This window comes from Rhagoletis pomonella, unplaced genomic scaffold (genome assembly GCF_013731165.1).
Source record: "Rhagoletis pomonella isolate Grant_MI unplaced genomic scaffold, Rhpom_1.0 Rhpom_scaffold_03596, whole genome shotgun sequence".
Classification (NCBI taxonomy): domain Eukaryota; kingdom Metazoa; phylum Arthropoda; class Insecta; order Diptera; family Tephritidae; genus Rhagoletis; species Rhagoletis pomonella.
Genome location: NW_023462148.1, coordinates 1 through 20,474, shown reverse-complemented (window position 1 = coordinate 20,474; position 20,474 = coordinate 1). Strand labels below are relative to the sequence as shown.

General features: G+C 39.4%; 2 protein-coding genes across 2 annotated transcripts; both read left to right on the top strand.

Annotated features, from left to right (window-relative positions):
• The first annotated feature begins 251 nt into the window (after positions 1-251).
• On the top strand, positions 252-12,023 carry LOC118754250 (helicase domino-like). Its single transcript, XM_036489114.1, has 3 exons — positions 252-686; positions 6,931-9,978; positions 10,782-12,023. Exons 1-3 carry the CDS (start codon positions 672-674, stop codon positions 11,271-11,273), a joined length of 3,555 nt encoding a protein of 1,184 aa, XP_036345007.1. The 5' UTR covers positions 252-671; the 3' UTR covers positions 11,274-12,023.
• Positions 12,024-17,090: 5,067 nt separating this feature from the next.
• Positions 17,091-20,470, top strand: LOC118754249 (protein PTHB1-like; the record flags this gene model as incomplete). Its single annotated transcript, XM_036489113.1, has 5 exons — positions 17,091-17,884; positions 17,953-18,321; positions 18,394-18,501; positions 18,582-18,715; positions 20,273-20,470. Coding segments are annotated over exons 1-5 (1,090 nt in total), but the record flags the coding sequence as incomplete, so codon positions are not given.
• Between the last annotated feature and the right edge of the window lie 4 nt (positions 20,471-20,474).

Here is a 20,474-nt window from a genome sequence, read left to right as displayed (position 1 = left end):
AAAACAGCTAAAAAAACTTCGTTGCCATTTCCAAACGGCCACAGATTTTTATTTAAATGTTTTCTTAGATTTTCGCAAAACCAACTAAAAAAATTAGAAAATAATAACCGATAAATGCGAAAAAATTGCCTGCAATCGAAAATTTGCAAAGCACAAACAAAATTGTTAACTATAAATTGCACGCAACTGTTTATTGTGTTCACTAATAATTGCTAAAAAGAAAAAAAAATTAAAAAAATTGCAACGGTGCAAAGTAAAGTAGGTAAGAGTTCCGCCACTACTTCAATGCTGTGCGTTCTAATAGTCAACTCTTCTGCTCTGCTAAAGGAAAAATTAAGAAAACAAATAGCTTTTAAAGAAAACAACACCAAAACAGATTTTTTTTTAAAATTGAAGAAAGTAATATTTCATCGATATATATTTTTTATTCTTTTCTTTCGTACGCTTCTATTCGTTCCTTGACTGACGACGTCTGTTTCCCGCTCTTCTGCACTGCACTGACACTTCTGTGCCACCTACCGTTATGCTGATTGATTGCAAAAAAAATTTGAAATATTTTGCTCCAAAAATATATTTTGATTCCACTTTGGGGTGCCACATTTGTTCATGTGTTCGTGCGTACGTTTTCTTGCGTCATTGAAACACTACAGATTTGGATATCGGACAATACCATGGAACAAATGCCGGTAAGTCGAATATTACTGTTTATATCTATGAACTTAGTATTTATGTAGATTAATTTTAATTTATATATAAAACTCAAATACATTTTGAAAAATTTAGATAGATTATGTACATACAGTGGCGGAAAAGTATGTATATAGGGATGTGATATTTTTTATTTATTTTAATATAACACCCAATGTAAAGGAAAACAAATGTTTATTCCGAAATACATAACATAGTTGGGTTCGCCTTACATTTCCGCAGATTTCTAGCAACAGCGGTTCAGCGACTTTAAATGCATCTAAAAAGTTTAATTTTAGTGTTAAAATAGATCTAAAGTAGTGTTACTATATACTAGTTGCTTTTTTAGATCTTTCTTTAATACATTTTCTAAGTAAAGAAATACCACTTATCTGCCATTTTCTGCGGGCAATCTTTTCACACTACGTTTGCCAAATTTCTAAGCTTTCAATTGAACAAGGACTTATAACGCGATCTCGCCCGGGGATACAACAAATTCCTTAATATTCAACAACAATTAAAAAAAAAAATACTCGTGGAAAACCCGTATTTTCGTTACATTTAAATTGAACTTTTGCTTAATAAAATGGTTAAAAAAATTGAACACTTAAATGCACTATTACCTTCTGTATGCGGTTCTCCATCCCTACTTTTTAAGAATACAATGCAGAAATCAAAATATTAACTTGAAACCGTCACGATCTTTTTGGAGAGCGAAAATGTATTTATATGCAGCGTTAGAATATTCTGTTTCCGGTCAACGGTGAGCGTTCGCTGTCCAAGTTAGGAAAGTGAGGTGGACTGGGAAATGTTGTTTGGAATGTTCGCTATCGAATGTGACTAATTTTTTAAGTTTCCTTCAAAATTTTGTCAAATTGGTTTATGGCCGCCTAAATCGTTCTTACCACCCCTATGTGCGGCGTTCAATCTGCGCTCCTTTGACCAACCTCGCATAGCAGCTAAGGTGTTCTTTATTACTTCACTTAAAGGGTGAACATACCAAAACTGCGACACTTAAAAATTACTACTAGAAAGAAACTAGAAGGCTTTGAAATATTTTTTTTTTTTTTAGTATAATACTTTGAAGTTTATATATGTATAATTAAAATGTTAAAATATTAGTTATTAAATTGCTCCATATGCAAGTGATCGTCGCACACGTGCCATCATCTTCTGCACGAGTGCATCATGGGCTTTATGCGACGCCTACAATATTTTTCAATAGGACGTAGCTCTGGGCTATTGGGTGGATTGCAGGCGCAAGGTACAAAATTGATGTTGTTTGCATTATACCATTGCAATGTGTCCTTGGCATAGTGGCAGCTAGCCAGGTCCGGCCAGAACAGTGGTCTAGTACCATGTCTGTTGATAAATGGCAAACGACGCTTTTTGAGGCACTCATCCCGATAAACTTTAGCGTTCATTGTCCCGGATGTGAAATAAGGGCTGCTCTTACGGCCACAGGAACAAATAGCTTGCCAAACCATGTATGTTTTTTTTTGGAAATTTGGACTTCGTTTTCAGCTTACAGCTTTCAGGGGCATCTTGACGACTTGCAGCAGTATAAAAATCTTGACCAGCAATATATTTGAAATTTTGAAAGCAGTAGGTTTCGTCGTCCATAACAATGCATTTGTATTTTGTAATTTGGGATTCATACATTTTCCGGCTGCGGAACTTCTTGAGCTTTAAAACTTCTCAATGAAGCTTTCCGCTTTACCATTTGTACGAAAGACTGCGATTTACGAACAGATTTTGCAACAAAACGCGACGAAATCTTCGGAACTCGCGAAAACGCACTGAGGACCTTCCGAGCACTGTTTTTATCACTTTGACCATGATCACCCCCGCTTCCAGGTTTTCTGGTAACTGCCAGACCTTCCTTGTACCGATTCAAAACCCTGCAAACTGACGAATGTTGCAGTTTTAGATTTTTAGCAATTTTACGCGCACTTAAGGCCGGATTATTTCGAGCCCTAACCGCCAAAATAACGTAAGCGACATTTTTTTCAAAATTTTCTTTTTGATGCAGAAATATTCCTAGAGCATCTAGATGCATTTCTGCATCAAAAAGAAAATTTTGAAAAAAATGTCGCTTACGTTATTTTGGCGGTTGGTTACGGCTCGATTTATAAACTCGTGCAAAATAATTTGTCTCGTTTCTAACTCGTATGCCATTTTTAACTTAACTAGAAATCAAATTCAAATGAAATTTCTCCTACGTGAAACTAAGGACATGGTCTACTCCTCATGGCATTTGAGTTTCAAAATATTGAAACCTTTTTAGGTGAGTTATAAGTTTCCCAAAGTGTCGCAGTTTTGGTGTGTTCACCCTTTAGTAATTGAATGTGTTTTCCTACTGCAATTAGTACCAGATCATCCGCCCAGCGAGGTGCCTCTTATAGCGATCACTAGGCGACAAATGAAAGTGTACACTTTGTTCTAATATAATGCTCACAATTATTTTTATGAAACTTTTTTTTTTTACATTAATTATTTATGAAAATATAGTTCATCCTATAATATACATATTAATCCAAGTTTCACACTTTATATAAAGTTCACAAAAATTAAAAAAAAATTCAACTTTTTATTCAGAATTGTTAGAAAATTTTGTAGTATGCAGTTTTTTTTATATAACAAGTGTAATTTACAAAAGCTGACGTTAATATTTTGAATTTTTTTTTGCTATTTTATTTCATAAGAAATTCATGCTTATATGGAAAAAAGTGCAAAAATCCGTCACCAACCAAAAAAATCATAATTTAAAAAAATCAACGGGATTGACATAAAAAAAAATCCCCCGAAAATTGTATTTCCAAATCTTAATGTAGTTGATTGATTAATCCTTATTAATACATATGTGTAAACTAAATGGTTCCATTTGAAAAGACAATCTCAACTAATGCCCAAATATAAATTTAGTTTAGTAAGTAGTGTGGAGTACTAAACTTAAATTTGTTGACTTTTTTCATGCAAATAGAGGAAGTGGGTGGAAGATCGACGTATCTCGGCAGCCAGTTCGAAAACGCCCTATTTCAGAAAACTTTTCAAGAACGCCCTATCTAAGAATTCGGTTCAAAAACGCCCTATTTCAGCACATTTTCAACACATTTTTATTTGAGATAGGGCGGTTTTGAACCGAAATCTGAAATAGGGCCTTCTGAAACCAAATTCTGGGATAGGGTGTTTTTCAATCAAATTCTGATATAGGGCGTTTTCGAATTGGCTACCGAGATAGGTCGATCTTCCTCTCAGGTGTCGAAATATGACTAATACTTTCTTAGTGCGAAGATATGTAGGGTAGGCGTATAAAAAAAAATTAATAAATGTGAAGCAATCGTCGCCCTTATGTTATGCCAGAAGCATGAATGTGCAGATTTATCAATTTTGAGTTATTGGGTTGACTTGATTAACCTTTGGATGTCCTATGCAGCACTGCCGAATGCGTTCTCTGGAAAATCGTCACTTTACCCAAAAAAATCGTAATTTCGGACAAAATTATCGTAAAATTTTTGTTTATTGTATTTTTGTAACAAGATAAAAAATACAAAGGAATTACATACAATGAGTCGTCGTATGCATAAAAACTAAGCAATTGCGTTTTCTTAAAATCGCATACATTTAACTTAAATTTATTTGAATAAATTGAGTAAAAGATTTGACATTTTAAGAAAAAGCATTTGCTTAGGTTTTACACATTCGGCCCAATAAATATGACCACACATTACAAAACCAAATGGAACCCACATTGCATATGGTTTAATAAAAGTGGATTTGCAATTGTTAACGACAATATAAAATTACAATTTAAAACACAACTGCTTGTTCTACTGGTTTGAAGTTTTGATGATTTTAATCCAGTTTTAAAGTAGGGGTCTTCACACCGCGCTTGATACTCGGTGTTCGGTAATTTTTCCCAATGCATTTTATTTGTGTAGAATTATTTTATTATCGGTGTACCCGTTGCCGAATTATCGTGAAGGAAGCTTGATAATTTTTCTGGTAGTTGGTAAACTGCAATCAGCTATTCGATATTTATTCAATTTTAAATCCGTCCGCTGCCGAAAGGCATAACGCATATGCGTAAGTAAAATTCCTTAAATTTTCTGTTAATGCATTTTTTTAAAAGCTACGAATCCGCTGTTGATAAACTTAGTTTACCAGGGAAAAGGACGTTCACAGTTGATAAAATTACCGGGTGTCAACCAGCAATTTACCAAAACTACCAAAATGGATGTGAAGACCACCCTTAGTTTAATATTAGCATTTTTTAACTGATAGCTAATTTGGACTGAAAAATTCCCTCCTACTTTTCTAAATCAGTGTCAGCAGTGCAAATTATCGATTTGGTTATAATTCTAGAACAAATTTAATATAACTAAAAGCACTGTTGTAAAACAAAACTAGATAAATGCATGGTTTTATATTGAATTACGTTTTCATGTAACAAATTTTTTACATACATACATTTGTAATTTAGTGGAAAAACTAAAATAAAAAATCGTTATTACGGGGAAAAAATCGTCATATTTCACAATGTCAATTACATGAATGCAGAGTTAAGTAAAAAATTCAAACTTGATTTCCCAAAATTTTAATTTTTACATATTCACATTATTTTACGTTTCTGGCATGCGGGGACGATATGTACTTGGCCGATTTATTTTACAAAAATTATTTAAAAAGCAGACGTCTCGGTTGCATTGATTCTCTAAAAAACAAATTTTCGGTGTTAAGATGCAAAAACGTGAAGGTAAATTTTATAAGAAATTAAACTGACAATTTATTAAAACTAGTAGAAACCCCCGAAATTCGGGTGTATGCAGTAAAGAAATACTTCTAAAATTAAGAAATAAAATTTAAGCGTTTAGTTGAAGATTTATTTAAAGAACTTCGTGAAAGGCAACAATTAATCTTGTACTGCTAGAGGCTTCATAACCCAGAAAATTGGCACCGTTTATGGCGAAAGGCATTTAGTATCATCTTTTTAAACTAAAGCTTTCTTAACTCTTTCAGTATAAAATCTCAACCACTGATTCTAAAAATTTTAAAATAAGTATACCGGCTAGTTTTGTATCGTTCATTTCAAAAATCGCATCATCAATTTGATGTAAGCTTTGTAAAGCTTTGAACTTTGTCGTCATTCAGGGTCCTTTATAATGGTCAGTAATATCCTAGGTGTTTAAAAAAGAAAGTGATGCCAACTATTTTTATTTTTTGCTTTCATGAAATATATTTCAAAACTATGAATAAGACTGTGCCACAAAAACAAAAAAAAATCAGAACACACGAATGAAACTATGGGCCAAATACAGTAAGACTGCGTTTTTAGTTTTTCACTCTGACGTCAGGATTTTTTTTCAAAGGTCTTGAAATTCTATATATGATATGATTTATTCAAAAAATTATTTAATAAAATCAGTGCAATGTAGAATAACATTATGGGTACCAAATTAAAGAGAAAATTCTGTTGAATTTAAAAACACAATAATGTGTTTTTGTTTACAAGGACGAATAGGCATTGAAAACACGCTTTTAATAAATTTTATCTTTTCAAGTTAATAAAGTTTGCAGGACGAAATTCGATGATGTGGTCGTATGTATGTACATATATTAGTCCTCAAACATTTCGCGAATAAGTTCGTGATCGAAAAAGATATTTAAGAAAACTAACGATTTTTCTAATAGATTATCGAATAATAGTTTATATGGCATTTACACTATATCCTTATTTCCAGCGAGGAGTTAATAGGTATTTTCGACGTTTTTTTTAAATACTCATGCCCCATAAATCGTAAAGTAAATACGAGATTTCCAAAATTTACTTTGTGCTTTTTGCATATAACATTATAACAAGTAACTAATCAAAATGTTAATTCGAGTTCATTCTTTAAAGAATCCCATAGGAAAGGGCATCCATAGCTTTTACTATCATTTTCTTGTAACTTACAATTTGTCTTTCCATGAAACCTTTTTCAGACTACTAAGAATTGTAAAAAGAGTAACATTTAAAATTAGAAAAACCTTCGTATCTTTATTTTGACCTCTCCATTAAGAAAGCAGTTGAAAAATCATTATTGGGTTTTTGGGAAAATTTTTACCATCGATTGAATGAATTAAAGTATAGTTTTAAGAATGTAATTATTTGAATTAATAAACATATGTATATTATTTTTACCCATGCACTTACCGTCTCGATTTATCACTAACCGATTCTCGCTTTACATGAATTCCACATAGATGTGGTGCCCACCCACACCACCGCAAGATGACAACGATATCTACATCGACTACTCGCTGACATTTATGTACGAGATGACTCCCATACCAGATGCGGAACTGCCGCCCGTCTACATCAAGAAAGACTACAAGCGTTCGCGTGGCGATGCCGGTTTCCCGCTGGATGGTAGTCGGCGTCCATTGAAAATGCGCCGAGAGGATAACTATGTTGCGCCTCGTTCACTCTTCGATCGTCCATCGGCGGCGATAGCACGCATTCGTCGTGATCTGAAGAATCAGCGTTATCGTGGCGTTTTCAAGCCGAACGTGCAAATACCCGGATTGAAACCGCAAACGCCACAAAAGCAGCTGGTGGAGCCAGAAGGCATGGCTGAGTGGACTATTTTCGAAGACATCGTGATTTTGCACGTCTTGGTCAATCTACAGGGATTGCCATGCAATTTGATGGTGCTCTCACCGGGTCATACACCCAATTGGGACTTGGTTTCGGAAATTGTGAATTTCCAATCGAAAACCTACCGTTCTCCTAAACAATGCCGTTGGCGCTATGAAATGGTAATACAGCCACGCGAAGAGGGCAAATTTGTGGAGAGCCCAAAAAAGCAGAAGAAAATGAAAGCGATGCTGAAGTCGGAGTACCTTAAGGGGCCACTGCGTTATCTACGCACTACGCTCATGTATGCGAACGACAACAACACCACCTTCACAAAGCTAATGCGCTCGCGCTTCGATTGCATCAAGGCGGCGTATCTAAAGAAGGCGCCACCACCGAAGCGTCACTTCAATACGCCGAGCCTCATGAATCCCAAACACATGGAGGTGCTGCAAGAGTTCGGCATCGTCAACTACGATCAACCCATCTCGCCATTGAATATTGCTGCCATGAAGGCGAATAAGATTCGGGAGAAACAGCGTAGTCAATGCCCACCGCCACCCCCACCAGTGCCGGCGCAGGTGGTGCCAGTGCAGCAGCAGCAACAGACACAACAGCAGACAGCCGCCACTGTGTCCCAGGTGCAAATACAGGAAATGGTTGTGCAGCAGCAACAGCAGCAGAATGTCTCCACAGGCGCAACAGCGGTACAACAAGCCAGCGCTTTACACGCGCAACAGCTACAAATCCAGCATATACCCAGCAGTAATGTGCAGGGTGTTACGCAGCAACAAACTGCAACAGCGATTGTGCTACAGCACGCTGGTTCTATGCAGCAGTCAGCCGGCACCACGACCCCCCAAACGCAGCAGCAAATTTTGCGCGCGGGTATGGGCAATACGCAGATTGTAAAGGCCATAGTGGCGCCGCAGTCGGGTTTACTCACAGCCGGACAAATGCAGCAACTGACGCAACAGGCAGCAGCCGCGGGTGCGCAACATGTACAATTGCAACAACAAGGTACTGTGGGCACCCCCTCCTCCGTCTCGGTGGTGCTGACCACTCCGGTGCAAACGTTACCATCCAATGTGCAATCGGCGCAGCAACACGCGCAGTCATCCACCGCGCAAATCGTTTCAATTTCACCCCAGACTATAGTGTCCACCGGGTCGCAGAGCGGTGGCAGCATCGTGCAGACTATACCTTCGCAGTCACTGCCGCAAGTCGTGTCCGTATCGCAGCTTGCCACTGTGGGTACTGTGCTGACCACGTCGGCCAATTTGCAGCCCAGCGCCACTGTGACGACATTGAATACATCGGCGCTACGTGCACAACGCATTGTAGCTGCAACCGCGGGCACACTACAGGATGTCGTACTCCAGCAGCGCAGCGGCAACCCCAGTCCTACTATTGTTTCCATGTCCAATTTGGGACAGAGCGTGGCGGCCGCACAATTCCAAGCGGCACAGCTTCGATTGGCATCAATGCCAGGCACTTCGCAGCAGGTCACAAAGGTGCCGGTGAGTACCTTGCAACAGAGCGCCAAGATTGCAGGCAACGTCGGCGGCAATCAGCCTGCGCACATACAACTCTATCGCCAGCGTCAGCAACTGAAGGTGCTGCAAGCCACGCCAACCCAGGGCGGCAGCCAAACTCTCGTACAAACGGCCAGTGGGCAAACAGCGCTGGTGAACGCCGCTGGCACCATTATACAAGGCAGTCTAGTGCAGACCGCTGGTGGGCAAGCCACGATGCAGGTGCAAGGTCAAAAGGTAGCTGTCGCCACTGTATCGTCAGCCAATATGACAGCGGCGGCGTCAAGTGGCGGCGTTGCAACCTCCGTGGCCACAGTGCAGGTGGCGCATCAGGGCCGCACGCAATTCATTAAGCAAGTTGGCGGCAAACAAACTATAGCGCGTCAAGTGGGCGACGACATGGTGCTAGTTAAGCGACAGGTGATTGGCGCGCACCAAAAAGCGCAGGTGCTACAGCAAGGACAGATATTCAATACGACGGCCACTTCGGCGCAAGGCACTGTACAGCTGCAGCAGCAGCAGGCACAAAGCGCTGTCGGAGGCGGTCAGCAACAATTACAGTCACAACAGCAGCAAGTACAACAGGTGACCGCGCAACAAATAGCCACACTTGTGAAGACGTCCTCCGGCGCAGGTGTTGTGCAGCAGTCCAGCGGTGGGGGTGGCGGCAGTGTAACTGTCTCAACTGGTGGTGGCCAACAAAGCACTGTGAATATGGCGCTTACGCACATCAAGCCCGGCGGTCAGATAAAGGTGACCACCTCCATGGCAAATCAGGCGCAGATGCGACAGTTGCACATGCAGCCGTTGAATATGCCGCGCAAAATCAATCGTATGACGCAGATAGCGACGGCCGCGCAGGCTGGCCAGCCGGTGACCACCTCGGTGGGACAGTCACCTTCCGGCGCGACGGTAGTGCAACAGCCTAAAGGTGCCGGCAGCATGCAGACGCAATTGGTTCACATACAGAACACGAAATCGCTGCCCAGTTCAGTGACTGTGCAGCAAATACAACAGGTGATGCGACAGGGGCAGCAGGGATCGTTGGCAGCCACGGGGCTGGTCCTGAGCAAGACTAGTGTTGGACGCGTTATACCCGTTTCGGTGGCATCGCAGTCTAATCAGCGGCAAACCATACAGGTGAGGAGAAATGTGAGAAATTGCTATACAAAAACAAACAAATTTTTACAGAAAATAAATTGAATAAAAAATCAAAGAAAAAAATAAAAATCAAAGAAAAAATAAAAATGAAATATAAAAAATAAAAAAACAAATGAAACAATAAATAAAGTGGAAATCAAAGAAAAAATTAAAAAATGGAAAACCCAGCAAAAGGGGAAATTATAATAAATGTTATAAAAATAAGAAAAAACAAAAAAAGGAAATGGAAAACAAAAAAAAACATGAAAAAAATTAAAAAAATGAATAAAAATTAGATATAAAAATAATAATTATAAAAAAGAAAAACATTAAAATCTGAAAAAATAAAATAAAAATTTTAATTTGAATAACAAAATAAACGAAATGAGAAAATAAAAAACGACAAAGCAAAAAATATAAAAGAAAAAATAAAAGTGAAAAAAGTCGTAAATATAAAAAATAACAGAAAGTAGTATTTATTAAACAATTTAGAAAATATAAAACCTAATAAAAACAATAAGAAATTGAAAAAATAATGCATACTAAAAAATAAAACCAAAACTGATAATAATATTAAAAATTATAAAAAGTAAACAAAAAACAATAAAAGAGAATTATGTATGAGAAATAAGAAATATCAAAAAATAGAAATAATATAATAATAACATTTATAAAAAGATATGCATAACAAAAAAAGTTATGAAAAAATAGAAATCACAAAAAATCACATACTTTAATTATATATAAAAAAAAAAACAACAAAGTCATCAACTTTAACATCTTCAAATTTTATTCCCATGTAGGTTGTCTCCGCCGCCTCTGCGCAAGCACTCGCTGCTGGTAATCTGCGCGCACACGTCGCTGGCGGCCAGAACATTGCCGGCACTATTAAAGTGGGCACCAACAGTGGCAATCAATCGCAGACCCAACAAGCAATTCATCTCATACAACAACAAGTGGCAGCACAGCAGGGCCAAAGGCAAAATGCCAGTCCAGTGCGGCTACAAACAGCCGGCGGTAATTTGGTAGCGGTTGTGCAGCAACAAAACATACAGCAACAACAGCAAAATGTAGCCTCATCCAGCATTGCCAGTTCTTCAGGAGCATCGCAGGGCGAGGTGATGACCATAACGCAAACCGTTGCCACGTCAGGTGGTGGTGGCGGCGGCCAGCAGCAGCAGCAGCAGCTGCAGCAACAGCAACAACAGCAGCAGCAAACACAACAGACGACCGCGCAGCAAGTGCGCACGTTGGTGAAGAAGAAAATCATGCAGATACGTAGTGAAAAGGAATAAATAATACCAACTACAATCTTTGTACTTACCACTAGTGGAAATTGTAGACACAAAAGTCTTCGTTGTTTATTATTTTATGAAGCAAACAAAAAACAAAAAATTAGAATGGGCCTATCAGGAAAAATTCGCTCGCCGTTTGTAACGGTGCTTACATTTGGTAAACAAAAAAAAAAAAACACATTTAAGAGTATTACAATCATAATCGCTATGATTAGTTCTAAATAATTAAGAGAGCCTGTTCGAGGCGCATAATAAAAGCGGCATTACTTTGTAACACTGTTGCAACCGCTCAACTGATAAAACGTGGCTAGAAATTCTCACCGGACGTGATGCTTTAATTATTTCGCGCAACACTGCGGTTGTGATTGCAAATCGAACAAGCCCTTATTTAACCTGCATATTCACTAGAATATATTATAATATGTAGTGATATGTGTAATCAATCTGATGATAAAAATATATGCTATTCGTGTAGTTTTTAACGTAGTTTGTTAATTATCTACTAACTTAAAATTTCCCATGTTTCCATATTTTACGATTAATGAATCTAATTTTTACAATTAAACTCTACTTCACTCCTAAACTGTACACTTCACTGTAATTAATATATAATTTTAAGTAAATATTTTTAATTAATGAATTACATTTTAAGTGAGTGTAATAACACATTGTGGTAAGCAGTACATACATACATGATTATTATCAAACTAAATTTAAATACATACATACATATACAAATCTTCTAAATCACTCAAATGCGTTTACTTTTTTGGGCGAGGCTCATCCTTACCTCATCCCTGCCCTTGCGTCACAGATTAAAAACTTCGCGTGAACACCTTTTTCCGCCCACCTTAATAAAATGCAATGACATTGAATATGGCAAAGGGTCTAAATCGGTGTTTCTTCAGTGAAATTCCGTTGAAAATACACCAACTACCTTTTAAACGTATTCAGCAGGGTGTCAGGTCGTTGATTGTCTTCAGTTACCTCTCAAGAGTCCATGTGGGTAAGCGGGAGTCCACTCAAAGACAGGATATCTCCTTCATAATGACCTATGATTGTAGTTGTAATAGCTTAAAAAATCTTTAGAGAGTTTTGGGAAATGCGGATGAAGTGATGGTTCATTTCCATTCACCTGGGAGTGGCCAGAGGTGTTCTTGTGCGTATGGTTCAAATCGCAGCTCACAGTGTCCGGCTATTTATATTCACGTGTCCTCTGGGTAGCAACCAAACACCCGTTTGGGAGCGAGCTAAAGTGTGAAGGCGTGAAACTTCGCGTGCGCTTGGTTTGGCCCCCCACGTCAAAACTCCGCCCAATGAAAAGCAAAAAGCATACTCGGATGAGAACCCCTTTTTCTGATGATGATGCCCGGCTGGTTGATGTCCCCGGGACGACTAAGGCTGACATCACCGCCATCCAAGATATGCGATGGACGGTGCAAGGCAAGGTAAGTATGGAACCTTGCGACGTCTACTATAGTTGCCACGTAACGGAGCGCAAATTCGGTATGGGATTTGTGGTGGAAGAGAGACACCGTCGCCGAGTACTGGCGCTCACCCCGGTGGACGAACGTCTAGCCACAATCCGCATCAAAACGAGACTTCAATATTTCGAAGAGAAGGACAAGGCGTCCAAGAATCTCTCCTATGAGCGCTTGAACAGAACATATGAGCGCTGCCCCCGGCACGATATAAAAATCGTGCTTGGCGATTTCCATGACGAAAACGTCCGATAACGGATTGAGGCTGATCAACTTCGCCGTGGACCGAAACATGGTAATATCTAGTACTAGGTACAGCATAAAAAGATACACCAAGCTACATGGCTGTTCCCAGATCGAAAAACGAGAACCCAAATCGCCCATGTAAAGTAAAGGCCTGTAAATCTTCTGCGATTCTGCGTTGGATTTCCATGCTGACATTATTATCGGTGTTAATGCTGGTTCCCAAGTAGACGAAATTCTCTACTTTCTCGAAATTATAACTGTCAACAGTGATGTGGGTGCCAAGGCGCAAATGTGCTGACTGTTTGTTTGATGATTGGAGAAACTCCGTCTTGTCCTCGTTTACCACCAGACCTATTCGTTTAGCTTCCTTATCCAACTTGGAAAAGGCAGAACAGACTTCGCGGCTTTTGTTACCGATGATATCGATGTCATCGGTATAAGCCAGCAATTGCACGCTCTTGTAGTAAACTGTTCCTGAGCGGTTCAGCTCTGCAGCTCTTATTATCTTCTCCAATATCAGATTAAAGAAGTCACATGGAAGGGAGTCGGCTTGTCTGAAACCCCGTTTGGTGGCGAACGGCTCGGGTAGGTCTTTCTCAATTCTGACGGAGCCATCAGGGTAGTGAGGATGCCAAATTCAGACAGCGGCGTATAAGCTTTTCGCCTTTCTTTTGGATTAGGCAGAGCATACCTAAATTCCAGTCGTCGTACAATACGCCAAATCTTGCAAAAGGCCCGCGAGAATAGCATCGAAACGCACCATCTATTTGTCAAAGCCGCTTTCGACAGCAGCAAAAGAAGTCGTCTTTATGCCGCGATGTCTGAATTTGTTATCCCCGCGAAACTAATACGGCTGTGTAAAATGACGTTGAGCAATACCATCAGCTCTGTCAGAATTGGGAAGGACCTCTCCGAGCCGTTTGGTATCAACAAGGTATCAGACAAGGTGACTCCCATTCCTGTAATTTCTTTAATCTGATTTTGGAGAAGATAATAAGAGCCGTTAAACGAAGCGTTTTTGCTGCCCGACTCTTCTTCTACAAGGCTGGGTATACTCGCCGTCTCCAGGGTCCATTACAATAAATTTATAGTCTCGGGGCTCCGGTAAATCATACTTTATTAGATTATTACCTTACTTGCTATTCAACATATAACAAAAACTATATTAGGAAAAATCGCTAGCGTCACTTGCAGTGGCTGGGTAACGGCTCCCGTGTACCGTTACCGGTCCGTTATGTCGTGGTGGCGTGACTTTGCTGTTGCTCTGCCGCAGTCTGGGCGAGGGCTCTGGTGTCGTCGGTGGGGGCTTCACGGGAAGCTGTGGTGAGCGGTGATTGAAGCCGACTTTGGTGCTCACTACTTCTGAGTAGTGATGTCTTGTCCTGTTTTATAACTAAACACAAGCAATCCCTCCATTCAGTTGTAGCGACGCAACTCAGCCGCGAGCGGATGTGTTGTATCTTATATAGGCCGCCTGTGTGATTTTGCCTTGGTCGTGTGCGGCTACATGATGACCATGGGCTTTGTGTAGCCGTGGCTTGTCTCGTGTTGCTGCGTGCTTTGGCATCGTGGGGTGTAATTTTGACGGTTTCTGGTACTATCGTGGTGGGTATTTGTGTGGGCCAAATTCCTCAGAGATATCTGGTCCAAATAGCCGCAGAACTGAACCGCTCAAGAGCAATACTTTACAAGATCGTATACTTGCTGGAGTATGCCGACGATATCGAGGACAAGCTTAGCCTTTTCGAAAAAAAAGACGACAAAGAGCAGTGTTGCCACGGACAATTTTTTTTTCCTACCAAAATCAACCAAAATCTACCAAAATGTTATTTAAGTTTTTAATACTTTTTTAATGCGAAGATTATTAAAAATTTAGAATACATAACATTTAGAAAAACTAAAGCACAGCTAGTACAATAAAAACAAATTAACAACGTATAACAATTCATTTTATTGTACAGACTTACGCAAATATTTGTTCTTTACACATACATATTAGGTGTTAATATTATAATTATACACGCGCTGCGACATAAGAAGATCTATTGTGCTGAGTCCTAATTTTAATCACTCCAACCTTATTATTATCTTTAAGAAGTTAGGCACTTTGGAGGGCGCCATGTTTAAAATTTTGGTTGAAGTAGACAATCGCTCCCTAAGGTGCATCAGTCATCTATTTATGATACGTGTGAGGTCACATAGAACATGCTCTGGGGTTTCCTTCACCAGCTCACAAAAGGCGAGGGGCCATGCAAGTGCATTTTGGCTCCACACTTTGCGAGACAGTCAGCTTTCGTTGTCTTCAAACCCGTCAATAATAGTTATTATCACTTCACAACAGTCCGTTTCAGGAATTCTGAAGGATAACTCGGGATTATCCAGGAATGGCTTTAGAATCTGCAAACAATCCCGAAAGTCACAAATTTTCTTGCTGTTCTTATTGGGCAGTCGTAGGGCGCTCCAGCAGACCTTTTTTCAAACAGAATAGACAAAAGAGGAGTGCCCGTAATGACACCAAAGGCATGCGTCCAACAGGTGCCCTGTAATGGCCACGCGGCAGCCTTTACTTGCGAAGCCTTAAGTCACCAGGCCAGTACCGCATATGTGACAACGGGTCAATAGGTTAGTTTTGGTGATATTCCTCCAGTCTTACAATGAAGTCTATGCCAGGTGGACAATGGTGAACTCCACCGGTGAAATTTTCGTGTAAATAAGGTTGACATACATATTTTATATTTTTCGCAAATAACTATTATTGTCGCGGAACCTACCAAAATCCAATCTAGCCAACAAACCTACCAAATGGAAAAAAACCTACCAGTTTTGGTAGGAAAAGCCCATGTTTGGTAACCTTGACAAAGAGGCTCCTTCGGGTATTACCTCAATTAAAGAAGTACTTTTCTATCCTACCGAAAAGTCATAGAATTTCACTGATATGAGAACCGAAGATAAAATAGGTAACGAGGAGTCCCTAGTATTATTTCAGTAGAAAAAGAGATTCCACGTTGACAGGCTGGGACGAGAGAACAATGCCTTTCGTCGTGGAAAGAGATGGTACATTTGGCCGGCACACAAAAAAAAAGTTCAAATGCGAAGACTGCCTCATGGTAGGGGTGTCTAAAGACCTATAGGTATTCCTACCTCGAGAGATTGGTTCTTTATGGTTTCGAGAAAATCCAATAAATTTAAGAAAAAACATCCACAAAACATATTCATGTACATTAGACTGCATCACACCGCACAAAAAAAAATTTCGGTGCTGTTTTTCCATTGGCATTATAAAATCTATTATCTATCACTGATTCCGTCGAAGTCCGAATTTTCCTGAAATCTACGAAGATACTATCACTGAATCCGATATGACTACGAACGAAGCAAACACTTTGAGTGCATACGTTCGTAGCATTTCGGATTCAGTGATCGCGTTTTCGTACATTTTGCGTAAATCGGACTACGATGGTTTCAGTGATAGCCCAGATTAACGTGAGCTGGATCAACTTGAAAATACCTCAAAAAATTTAGGTTTTTTCGAGTCAAAATATTTGCTTTAAGCATTTTTTGGAAAAAAATCACCTCAGATGGCAAAACAGTTTAAGCTCAAAAAAATTTGCATAAAAATATTTAAAAAATTTTTTTTTTGAATGGAATCACAGTAAATTAAATATATGCAGTTTTTGGATTTTTTTGCAAAGATTGGTTTAAGAAAAACTTGAATTACGATGTGTTGATATTTGCAAGAAAAATATTGGAACGAGCTTGAGTTGCCTTGCAAAGAAATAAAAATGGTAAATGAATCCTCAGAAGTCTAAATCTGTATAGTTTTGGCACAGTTATTCAAATTTTTCTTAAACCAAGTTTTAAAAAAACTTAGAGAACAACATCAAAAATCTCATTATTATGATTCAGTTGAAATATTTTTTTTAATAATTTTTATGCAGATTTTTTAAGCTTAAACTGATTTGTTATCTGGGGTTTTTTTTCCAAAATTCCTTTAAGAAACTACTTTTATCCATAAAAACTCCATTTTTGAAAGTATTTTCAAATCGGTCCAGCTCACGTAAATCTTAATATTTTTCCGAAATACGCAACTTTTTTGGTGATGCAGTCTAATGTACATATGCAGAGTCACTTAATCTGAACTCGAACTTTTTTTGGGTGCCCGTGTAATCTCTGCTACAATTTCCCAGCACAGAACTTTTAGAATCGCATCAATCTCCACAGTCTACATTTTTCTTAAACTCCTCGGCCTTAAATTCTTTACCAGCTTATGTGACTTTGAACTAAGTAATTAGATAAACAAAAATTCAGATATGTGAAGTTGCAACTTCCTTCTTGCTTTCATTTCTTCTTTCAAAAAGCCAAATTTCAACTAACTACCCCACTAAGTAAATACCTTAAAACCGCTCCGTGTGAGCTCCAACAGCTGACGTCAATTCGTCATAGCAACGCTCCTCCGGCGACCTAAACAAATCAACAGCGGCGACACTCTTTGCCATTTAACAAGCAAATAGTTGAAATTTTCACTTGAACTACATACTTCCTCGTTCGAGCGGCTGTGTCAGTTCACAGAGTTAGTGCATTATGCATTAAGCGTTCGCGCGTCATGTCGCTCTTCAACGTTTGCAACTGGTGGCACACACAGTGCTCCGATCTGGAGGAGAACTATGATGTAGCCAGTTTACTGTGCGCTCGCTTCGGACTTGACGATAATGAAAAGGACTATGTGGTTGTGGGTTCGCATAGCGGTAACTTGAGCATTTTCTATCCACGCTTGGATCAAAATCGACGCCATGAAGATGGTGAGGCTTTTAGACCGACCGACTTGCTGTTGGAGGTGAATCTTAAAGCGCCGATACTGGGCATATATGCGGGGCGGTTTAGTGGGTGAGTTGGAACCCACTGTGACATTTTTCTTACCATAAACCCCTTTTAAATTTGCTACTTTAATTCAGTGGACAATTGGCTGATGAAAAGCACAATCAACTTGCCGTTTTACATCCGCGTTCGGTGTCCATTTATAAGCTCCAGACCATTGGTGGCGTCGCTGAGCATGGCGCCCAGCTACGTCTGGTTTGTTTGGCCGATTATAAGCTGAAACGTGGTGCGTTGGCGTTGACGAAGGGTGCTTTTGGGCGTGTCAAGGGACGTGAGTTCTTCTGTATTACGCATTTGGATGGCACGCTGACGTTCCATGAGCAGGATGGTATTTTGTACGAATGTCAATTGCCGGGTAATCGTGCATTACCTGTGCCAGTTGTCTATTGTGAACGGACGGATAGCTTTTTTCGCTTTACAGCCGGTTGGAATTTGGAGTGTTTTACGTATGTATTTTGAACTTTAGTAGTTGGTGCGGTGAGGCGTAAATAATTTATTTTGGGAATTATTTTAAACAGCTATCAGGACCTTTCGCACTCTTCCTTAAATCGTTCGGAATTCCAGCCCTCTTGGTCGATTTGCATCGGTGAAGGTATTGTCGACATATGTGTGGTGCAGACGAAGTCGTAAGTAATACTTACTAAAAGTTCATCTTACAAAAGAAGGTAAACAACTGCATGATCTCTAAATACTTTCTAATTAAAAGAAATTCAGCCTCAATTATGATACTGGGCGAGCGCAACTTTATTAGGCTAACCGATGATGGATTGGTAGATTTCATTCTGAAATTGGATTATACGCCAAGATGCTTTCATTCCTTCGTTATCGGCTACTATTGGGGTAATTACTTAAATCGATTTGTTTTAATAGTTCTAAACTGAAATTGGACCCATTATTCAATAAATCGGCGTCAGTTATTAGATGATTAGAATAGTGGTGAGTAACGTAATGTCTGCTTTGCGAGTGTGTAAAGGTGCACGTAAACGATGGGAGCAACTCTCATGAATGTACCGCCATGTTGGTGTGAGAATTTTCATTAGTGTTTACACGCGCATTGATTCTAAGAAAATTCTCATTCGTTCTCATGTCTGTTTACACGAGGAGCTCTCACGCGGTCATGTTTGAGAGTTAAGTATGTAGTAATATAATATACCGAATAAATATTCTGGGGGCTATAATAACGAAATTTTTTGGACTATTTTGGGGTTTACGAAACCGGCACTTTATAGGGATCTTCGGGACTACTTCGGAATTATTAGACTATTTTAGGATTTTCGTGGCTATTTCGGGATCCTTGGGACTGTTTGGAGATTTTCGGAATTCCCAGGACTATATCGGGATCTTCGGGATATTTGGACTATTTCGAGATTTTAGGGACTAATTCGGAGCATTTGGGAATAGTTCAGGTTTTTCGAAACTATCGGAATTTTTTGGACTACTTCGGGATTTTGGGATCTTCGGGACTACTTCGAAGTTTTTGGGACTATTTCGGTAATTTTAAGAGCACTTGGGATTTTTGAGACATCGGGATTTTTAGAGGTCTCGGGACTACTTGGGGTTTTTCGAGACTACTTCGAGATTTGCAGGGTTCTGGGGGCTCTATCGGGATCTCCGGGACCATTTCGAGATTTTCGAAACTACTTTAAAATTGTAGGTATCCAAGCCCCACAATCCTAAAATCTCGAAGTATTCTCGAAAAACCTGAAATATTCCAAAATTTTCCAAATTAGTCCCAAAAATTTTAAAATGGTCCAAATATACCGTGGTTGTACCAAAGATCCCGATATAGTAACGCGCATGCCGAAAATCTCGAAGAAGTCTCGGAAATCCCGAAATAGTTCCAAAAACCTCCATTGTAGTCTCGGGGATCTCGAAAAACCAAAAGTAGGCCCAAAAATGTCGGATAAGAGCAAGAAAAAAAGAGATCTAGATATGACTGGGATGTACACTTACACCTGTTTAATTAATGATCTGGGATTCATGCATGTGTTATCATCGAAGATTCGGAAGGAAATTCAGTCTCGCATACAAATCAGTGAGCCAGTTATAGGTCATAGGCCGGGGTCTTGTACATCTTCTCAAGCTCAATCGATTGCAATTATTTACGCTGATAAACCAATAACACGAACTTTAGAATTCCAGTTTGAGTTGAGAGTCAAAACGTTGATGTTAAACTAAATACCTGAGATTTCCTGTTGTTCTCTCATTAGCTATCCATTATTTCCACTTCGGGTCCTACTAGTTATATGTTTTAATGAATCGAAAGTCTAATTAAAGGAATCTGCCGTGGCTAAACTCGATTGGGAAAGCTTCTTTTATTATTGGAATCATTTAAAAAAAATAAGAAACGCTTGTCCAAACCTCTTATAACTCCCCCCGCATTTTCTCTCCATTCAGAACCGGGCGCACGCTTAATTACCGCCATTGCCTCCGAAAGTGGCAAACTCTTCATTTACGAGGCTGCTAACATTATTTGGGCCGCTCAGTATAAAGACGACGCACCGGTAGCGATTCAGCGCTCCAACTTGCATGGCTTAGCCGGCGGTATTGTTGCACTCGGCAGCACAGGTCAACTACGTATAGGCTATCTTGGCTCCGA

Excerpts from the sequence above, each read along its gene's own strand:
- LOC118754250 (XM_036489114.1), top strand. Across the intron at positions 9,979-10,781 it reads ATCAGCGGCAAACCATACAG|GTTGTCTCCGCCGCCTCTGC; the intron begins GTGAGGAGAAAT and ends ATTCCCATGTAG.